At 40.3% G+C, this 9,263-nt stretch overlaps 1 protein-coding gene across 21 annotated transcripts in view; it reads right to left on the bottom strand.

Moving 5' to 3' along the window:
- Nucleotides 1-1,224: 1,224 nt before the first annotated feature.
- Nucleotides 1,225-9,263, bottom strand: part of MBD5 (methyl-CpG binding domain protein 5) — a 435,973-nt gene continuing 427,934 nt past the window's right edge. For all 21 annotated transcript variants that reach the window (XM_025431590.3, XM_025431683.3, XM_025431701.3 and 18 more), the window contains 2 exons: nucleotides 7,098-7,173; nucleotides 1,225-4,018 (listed from right to left, as the gene is read on the bottom strand). In XM_025431590.3, coding sequence (XP_025287375.1) covers nucleotides 3,947-4,018; nucleotides 7,098-7,173 — 148 coding nt within the window. In that variant the 3' untranslated portion in view covers nucleotides 1,225-3,946. The remainder of the gene's footprint in view (nucleotides 4,019-7,097; nucleotides 7,174-9,263) is intronic.

Genomic DNA, 9,263 nt, shown 5'->3' with positions numbered 1-9,263 from the left:
ATAAGGCTGATAATACATATTTACAGTAGATACAAATTAATCTTTCATATTTGAAGATAATGCTTTTTATATATTTTTTTCTGTATCAGACTCCCCACTGTTAGCAGGATTTCCCATGCTTGAGTTGTTTATTGCTTTTTGGCTCACTGATTTAATATTCACTTCTGGGTTGTTTACACGTATGAATTACTAATGTTCTTATCTCTTTGGCTAATGCAAATGTGAGAGAGTGAATGAAAGAAAAAAGATAAATTAATTCAATATTACAGTTCTGGCTGGTTGATATTATTTCTCCATAGCCCCCAAATGAATCAAGTAATGCACAACTCATTTTATACACTACATTGAAAAGTCTTGAGACTTGTGTTACACCATTTGGGCATACGTGGGCAAAGTAAACAGGTATCAGATTCTCAGGAAGGTCTAGGATCTTGGCTTTCTCGGCAGAGAGCGTCACCAGCATCTTAGGCATCCTAGATTTTAAAATCTCAGTGCAAAACCGCTTGTGACTTACAAGGGCACATTGCAGACTGCAGAGATTACCAAAGTTAACGACAACCGGTTATCATGGCCTGAAATGAAAAAAGGAATCACCTCATGGGATGGGTCAGTCGGGAATCTTCATAAAACTTACAGAAAGCAAAAAACAGCCCTCTGCTGTTGCCACAATTCTGCAGTGTTACGTTAAAAAGAATAAGGTTGTGCGTACTTGAAAAACAGACATAGCAAATAACTCAAAGTCAGGGTCCAAATGCATGGCTAAAAGTGGCCCATGATATCACAAGGGATGGATATTCTAAAGCATTTACATTCACAATGAGACTAAAAACTACAAACCAAAAATATTCCTTTAAATAAATAAAAACCCCGATTGCTTTTAATGCTACAAATGAGACAAATCAAACAAGAGCTGCTGAGTTCATTTTCATTCATTTGAAATAATCTTTAAAAACTCCTTAAAGGTGTAGTTTCTTCTCCTTCTGCTTCCTAATAAGACTGTTAAGGGACACAAAATCATATTAGATTTTCTTTTCCAAAGGGGATATTATGTTCGTTAAAGGTGCAAAAAATTTTTCATTGTTTCCATTTGTCAGATTTGTTGAAAAGAAAAAAGAGTTTGTTTTAGGGCATAAAAAAATGTAATAATGTAGAAGGGCTAGCCTTCATTTAAAAAAAATGAATTGGCTTGAATACAAAGAGAAAGAAATGGCTCTATGGGCAAAATTCAAGTATGAGTGACCAATTTTTTAATTGTAAAGTAGGTGCAACATTTAAAAAAATGTTACAGCACTGCATGACCTGTAATGCTAACAATATTTACATTAACTGCTTACACGAAACCATAGAACTGTAAAGGAGAGGGAAAAAAAACCCCATGTGGACTGAAACAACAACACCTAGCATCCACATCAAAGCTGTAAGCAACCAGTGAAATCATGGGCACAAACATACTTTACATGGTCTGCTGATGTAAAGTACACATCAGTGGGGAAGCACACACCTAATTAGCTTGAAATATCTAAAAGAAGGCTTGGTAGACACAAACTCAGTCTAAAGACGGACAGCAAGGGCTAAAAAAAACTTCTACACATCAACACACATACACACACACACACAGGCAGACAACATACAGGCACACATACGCGTCTACCCGGGAATAAACATAACCGTGCAGATGAAACAGTAGAAAAGCAGGTTGGTGGCAGAGAAAAAAGAAAAGAAAAGAAAAGAAAAGAAAAGAAAAGAAAAGAAAAGAAAAGAAAAGAAAAGAAAAGAAAAGAAAAGAAAAGAAAAGAAAAGAAAAAAGGGCATCTATGGTTTAAACATCCCAAACACACAAAGATGCGTCAACTAAACTACACAAAAGATCAAAAGATTACTTAGGGCGACTGCATGAAGGACCAGCAGGCAACCCCACTGTTACATGAAAGACACAATGAACCTACCCCCAGAAGGAAAGGCTCCTGCCTCCAGGCCGAGAAGCCCGGGGTAGCCAGCTGCATTCCATCAGGCCTGAGGGTAGGGGTGAGGGTGGGAGTGAAAGGACAACTGGACACAGGAGACCGGAGGGGAAGAACTAAGAGCTGTTGCTATCAAAAGTGAGCCCGGGTGGAGTGCTCTGTGCTGTGGCCCCAAAAAACCAACTGGAAGAATGACCTTGGTCTCCTTTTTCCTGAGTTACTGGAACTCTGCTACATCGTGGGACTGAGAAGAATGGGGGCTGGATGAGAGAGGAGCCATAACGAGGTGGTGGGTATTGGGGTGGGGGGCTCCAGAGCCTGCTACTGAAAGGCTCCCAGTGGCTGGAGCATTAAGCTGTTGAGTTAGCCCCAGGCTAGGTAGGGGCCCAGGCAGCGAGTGTTCTCTAGGGGTTTAAGGGTTTGGGGATGGGGGCTGGTGATTCAAAGAATAAAGGGATAATGGATCCCTTCTTTTGACAGTCCATCAGCAGAAGTCAGGCTGGAGGCCTGAAACTTCACGTAAGTGCGTGGGAGATAGGGTTATACCACCACCACAAAAATTGTGAAAAAAAGACGGAAAATTATGTTGTGCTACATTTCTTATTAATAACCTTGTACTTTACAATGGCTCACAGTTTTAGGTTTGTATACTTGTAATGTAGTATTTTCTCTCTACATTTGTTTCACATTTTTTTCTTACTTAATATAATATAAATAATTTGGTTAATAGATTTAACCTGCACATTTCAGCCACATTAATATATATAAGAATCTGTTAATGGTATAAATAATTCTTTAAATAAAATAAATCTGATATGTTACATAATACTGATAAAAAATTACCATTGCTAATAATTTTGTAAGCCACCTTCACTTCTGGTTTAAGTAATACTGATGAATGGCTATGAAACTTGCTTTGATGATTCGTATTCGTTTTTGCCACTACAAAAAAACTGAATTATAATCAACCTTACCTCTGATAATGGTCTCGAACTGGGGCTTTTGCCTCCATGTATGGAAACAGAGAGTTTTATCTTGTCAGGTACTGTTTGCAAACAAATTCCACTCTGAGCATCAATGGTGGTGCAGCATGAGCTAGCTAGATCAATAGGTGGCTATCAAACGTTAACTACAGAAATGACTGAGTAAAATATTCCATCTAAGATTTTTTTTTTTTATAAAACCTATTCTACTTTAAAACTTAGGTAAAAAAAATATGCAACAAATGGTTGCAGTTTCTGAATTCTCAATTTAGACCTGTGAGCCCTCATCCCTTTAGAAATCTGCAAGGTTTTGATTTCCTAGGCACCCGAAACTGAGTCCAGTGCTTCCAGGCAAGGTTCATTCCAAACAGACAATATAAATGGACACTCGGTGGTGTGCAGTGTATGTCATCATTCAGGTAATACATCATCATGCCTTTTCTCTGCTGTTAAATACAAAAACAGCATCTTTTACATTATCATAGAAAAGCATTTAGGTTGTATTTTTATTTATCACTTTACACTGGTAGTCTCTGGTAGGTGTACTCCATAGAAACCAAAGAATTTTGTACACTATTTCTTTGTACAATAAAAGATAAAGTGTGCATTAGGTACGCTTGTACATGACAATATTGTACAATATTTACATTTCTGATATCACCATGAAATTCTGTATTTTCTATATACAACATTGAAAAGTCTTCAGAAACATTTGGACATTTCTTATAATCACAATTTTAGTATTATAGAAAAAGTTTCTCAGTAATCTCTTGACCATTTATCACTCTCATCATTCAGGGATTCTGATTGGTTTTCCAGCATTCATTATCCTTCCTGTTCAAAAAAATATTGTATCACTGTTTCTTTTAGCACCCTGTGGTGGTAGTAGCTATCTGCCATAGTATAAATACTGATATAACAGTGGCTATATCAATACCTATATATAGATATATCTGTGCACGTTCCTTTAATAAACACTGCGCATTGGTGGAGTAGTCCCTGTTATCTGGAGATCTTCCTCCTCTTGGGTTTGGGGGGTCTCATTTGTCTGTCTCCCTGTGGGATTTGGTGAACCTGGAAATAAAGAGGTGGAAAAAAAATAACAACAGACGTTGAAAGTACAAACGCCATACGATCTCTGACAAAAAACAGGATAGGGAATAGGTTTCCACCTCTCGTCTTCAATCATTGATATCATGAGGCCTTGAAATTTTTTGTCAAGACCCCGGATCTCAGTGTGCCCATAGTCACTACAGAGAATGAGGAATCCTAGGAACTAAGAAGCAGAACAACACTGTGGGAACCCCATAAACTGTGGAACTCAAAGGAGGAAGCGGAGAAGACCAAGTGTGGGAAATGCAGTGTGCAGTCGCTACCCCTGCTGTCCATTTAAGGCAGAAATAACGCCTTTCCTATTAGAGATCCCTAGATCACCAATTTCAGTAGAGTCTAGGAAAGTGGAAAAATACGTACCGGACATGTTTTCTTCTTTATTCCGTCACCCGACTTACTTTTTAACTACTGAGAAGGGTCAAAGATGGTAAGAACACGCACACAGCTCAGCCCAAGGAATGTTATTTATGAGAAGACTCAGAGTAAAAATGGAATACCGCTACCATCGTTGGCAGATCTGAGCTTATATAGTCTGGGATGAGCAATTAGTACAACTCATCTGTTATATACTAATGCAGAAGCTGTAGCAATTAGGGCCGTGTATCATATGGAGCAGGGGTGGAGCATGGCGGAGTGTGATCGCCAGGTATGAGACAGCAGGTATGGTTTTGGGAGGCAGAGGACACGTGCTAGGGGGGTGCCCCACATTGTATGTGGTCACTGATAGGAGAGGGCAAGGTCAAGACCCAGGAAAGGCAGGCGAGTCCCAAGGCAGTGGTGTAGCTAATGCTTAACAACCAGCTTCCTGTTGGAGGAACACGAGCCTATTGCAGCATTTGCCCATTTCCATGGTGTAAATACTTCCACCACAGCCAGCTTCAAAGCTACCAACGTAACATGATGGAACTCATAGTTAGGAGATGTGCCCAGTCAGCTCTCAAGACCTGCTACACGTTGGCTTCACTGCATGTCTTCAAAATGCTTAGATAACAGCACAGGCCAATGCTGTTCAAAGTCAAATGCAAAAGGCTTTAAAAAAATTTTAAATTTAAAAAGTAACATAAGTTTCTCAAACTGCCTTTTCCTCCTAACCTGTCCATATACACTTTTAAAAACCATTAGTTTCTGATGAAGATCCATAATGGAAAACTTATTTTAACTGAGGAAAGAAGATGTTATCCAAGACTGCAAGCAAGTCTTGGTAATCTGTGGACCAAATGTGGCCTGAAAAGGTATTTTGTTTAGCTGTATGATGCCTTAATGTCTAAAACATTGTCAACACTAAAAAAAAAAAAAAAAAATGGGAAATTTTACTTTCCAGACTTTTAGCATCTTATGAAAACTTGGAAGAGCTTGCAGCTCTGGCACAATTTCCCATGTGGTTCAGATCTGCAGGAGTGTGGAAGGAGGAGCTCCTTCTGGAGAGAGTATGGACTCCAGCTTGACACAGTCCCCATCAGTGCTGACTACCTGCTGGCCACGAGGGCCAAATGTCCTGCAGGGAAGACCAGCAAGATGCTTACTGAAGTCATTTTTTCTTCCTCCTCAGCAGGCACATCGTATAACACGTTTCCTAGTCCATTTGAGTTAAGGAAGCCATATGAGGGGGTCAGACCAGAGGAAAATGATGAGCCTATCCCTGGCAGCCCTTGGCATATTCTCTTCTCTCATCTGATGGATGGAATTCAAGTGAAATGAGGAGCAGTGTGAGGCCCTAAGGACTGGTGGATGGTGGATGCTGGATGGAGCAAGCCTTTCCCCAACCAGCACCAGCTGAAGTGGGCAATAGTCTTTACTGTGGATCCTCTAAGGCGGCTTCCCCCGACCTCTTGGTTGGCATTTCTTGATCCGCTTGAGTGGCTGTTATTCTCACACATGACCCACTTTACTTACTGACAGTATTTGCCTGACCTTAGCAGGCATTTAGATTTATAATCCCCACTTTAGACCTTTCCTAAATTCTATCAGGAAATTTAACATCTTAGGGTCTTGGGGGATCCCTGGGTGGCTCAGTGGCTTAGCGCCTGCCTTCGGCCCAGGGCATGATCCTTGAGTCCCAGGATCGAGTCCCATGTTGGGCTCCCTGCATGGAGCCTGCTTCTCCCTCTGCCTGTGTCTCTGACTCTCTCTCTCCCTCTCTCTGTGTATCTCATGAATAAATAAATAAAATCTTTTTAAAAAAAAAAAACTTAGAGTCTTCATTCATTTGCAAAATGATGGGTTGGATCACCAAATCTCTAAAGCCTGCACCAACCCCACCATTCTGGGAATCTATAACCTGTATGTCAATCAGTAGCCACTGAATGGGTTGTTGGGATCTAGATAACTTGTTAACACAAAGCATTGAGTAAAAGTAAAAGAAATTAGCTTTCATTGCTGAATAGCCTTAGATAATTCACATTTTTTTTAGAAATTACTAAAATCATATTTTGAGTGTTTACACTAGCCAGTTTGTGAATTAGAGGACAATAGGTAAACTTCTCACATTCAATACTACTGTATGAATGGTTCAGTAAAAATGTAAAGAAAGAATAGACACAACTTCTCAAAAACCAGAGATTATAAGGTTCAATAATTTAATAATAGTGCCAAATATTTTGCTTTTTAGGCAACAGTACAAAGGAAACGAAAGGTCTTTGCACTCTTGAACTTGAGCCCACTGTTCAATTTCCCTTTTTTTGAGACAAAGTGAAATTTGCATTATTGACTAGGCAACAGTAGTGGCCACTGTTATTCAGGGAGTCAAATGCAGAAAGCTGTGGTTTGAACAGGAATATTTTGCGGCTCACATTTAGAAAGAATGTTATGTGGGAAAAACAAAAGTTATCTCAGAAAAAAGACATAGTTAATACTACCAGGTTATTTTTTCTTAAATTGCTTTGAATCTTTTTTGATATGTCTTTTTTTTTTTTTTTTTGGAGCCTAGTAATTTAGTATTGCTACGTGAGTTGCTTGTCAATATTTAAGAGACTTTACCAAAAAGTATAATACAATTTATTTTCAAAGAAGCACAGTATAATGGAAAAATAAATTAACTTACAGTCCCAGACATTTTGTCCAGTTCACTCATGGCCTCATGAATAGCAGCTTCTAAATGGTTATTTAGCTTTCCACTTCTGGAATTAATGAAAACAACACACCAGGTTAATAAATTAAGGAAACAAAGTCTCCATTTAATCCCCTAATCAGAAAACAGAAGTACCAATTCCACCAGAGAAAGTCAATTTATATTTACATTTGAAAAAGTCAGATGACAAACGCCCTGGGATTCTCACCACTGAATACTAATAATAAAGTCACGCAGCAACGAAAAGATGGGACACATGATGGGGGACAATGGCTTCTTCCCCCTTCCACACGCTTCTTCCCCAGTCTGATGGTTTTGCAAGAAAACTGGGCCACGGGTCTGCTTTCCCGGAGGTGGCTTGTGGGCCAGGAGTCCCGCCTGCCGCTCTGCGTGCCTGCTGGTGTCTGGCCAGGCCGAGGGCCCGCGGGGAGGGCGCAGGCCTGAGCTGCAGACTCCGGCCACTAGGGAGCTCCCTCTGCCCTCTCTGGCGGTCCCGGCTTCCAGAGTTGAGCAAGTGAAGGCTGAAATCCTGGTGTGCCTATGCACCTTGCACACTTGCACGTTCTGGGTGGGAAACACCTCAATTTGTCACTCCCAAGGCTCCCTCCATGCCTGGGCCTACCACATTTCCCCCAAACCCCAAATGACTTAAGTATTTGAGCAGATAAAGAATGATTCAGAGTGTCAATCACTCGTTTGACTTTTTCTCTCTACTCAGCCTAGCACGAGACGACGTGCGTGTGGCTTGAAGAACACAAAACAGTGCATCTGCTGCTACTGAGACTATGGGACGTTGCTGAACTAACTCCTTAAAATCGCAAACCCACACCATCTCCTTCTGTGGTTATGTACCCTTTGTCTATTCTAACTTCTTTTGTCCTTTTTTTATGCATAGAAATACTTACCCAGTTAGTCTGAGTACTAAGGTGATTCATTCATTTATCTTGTCACAACAATTACTAGAAAAGGTGCAGAGATAAGCCCTTTCAAAGCAGGCTGTCAGTGTGGTTTTCCAAGAGTTAAGTCTCAACATCTACACGAAGATTGGAAATTCGCAGTTGTGGAAGAATTTGGCTCATATTCCCATTTAGTCTGGCTCACATCGTGTTTAAAAACATATTTGAACTTTAGTGGAATGCCTTCAGATGGGGCCTTTTGGTTTACCACAGCCCCCACCAGCTTTTAGCCTCACACGCCGGGACTGGACAATTCATACATTTAGTTTCTGCGTACACCCCGAGGACTGTTCTGCTAGGCACATCACGGATGCTCCACGTATTTACTAACTAAAAATTTTGTCCAAAGCCAATACGATGTCTCGATATTTTGGGAAACATACGTGAACTTAAGTCAATTTAACTGAAAAAAAAAATTAATGTATTGGTTTTAACTAAATTATGTGGGCAATACAGCACCAACTCTTTCCCCCACCTTTTGCTGGCCTGCAAGCCAGCCTCTAGTTTTTTACATTCTTCCCATTTATTTTTAGAAATATAAACAATGCAGAGAAGTGCATAGAATAAATTAACCCCTAACAAACCCACTTCCAAGAATAAACTGATAATAAATGACCTATTTCCTTTAAGTCTTTTTTATAAAAAAACAAAACAAAACTGAAATTCCCATTTATTATCAGTTCCCAGTCCCATTCTCTCCTCCCCTCAGGTTGTTGTCTATCTTTCTAGTATGTTTTATAGTTAATTTTAATTTTATTTATTTATGAAAGAGAGAGAGTGAGCATGAGCAGGGGATAGGGCCAGAGGGAGAAGGGGAAGCAGGCTCCTTGCTGAGCAGCCCCGACATGGGGCTGGATCCTGGGACCCTGAGATCAAGACCTGAGCCGAAGGCAGACCTTAACCAACTGAACCACCCGGGTACCTCTGCTTTTATATTTCACATGATATATCCATGAACAATACTTAGCATTGTCTTTTATGTGTGTTTTTTGAATACACACACAAAGGTGTCCATCAGGTATGCGATGGCAGGCATACCATTCTGCAACGTGTCTCTTTCTCCCTTAGCACTGTCCAAGCACTGAGCACTGTCCAAGTTGATATCATCTATTCATACACTCGTTTATTTACCTACCCATTCTAGTTTTAAGGGACCATGGTGGGGATCCCTGGGTGGCACAGC

Source organism: Canis lupus, chromosome 19 (assembly GCF_003254725.2).
Source record: "Canis lupus dingo isolate Sandy chromosome 19, ASM325472v2, whole genome shotgun sequence".
In the NCBI taxonomy this organism is placed as follows: Eukaryota; Metazoa; Chordata; class Mammalia; order Carnivora; family Canidae; genus Canis; species Canis lupus.
Note: the sequence above shows the minus strand (reverse complement) of the source record. Positions and strands in the feature narration are given on the sequence as shown.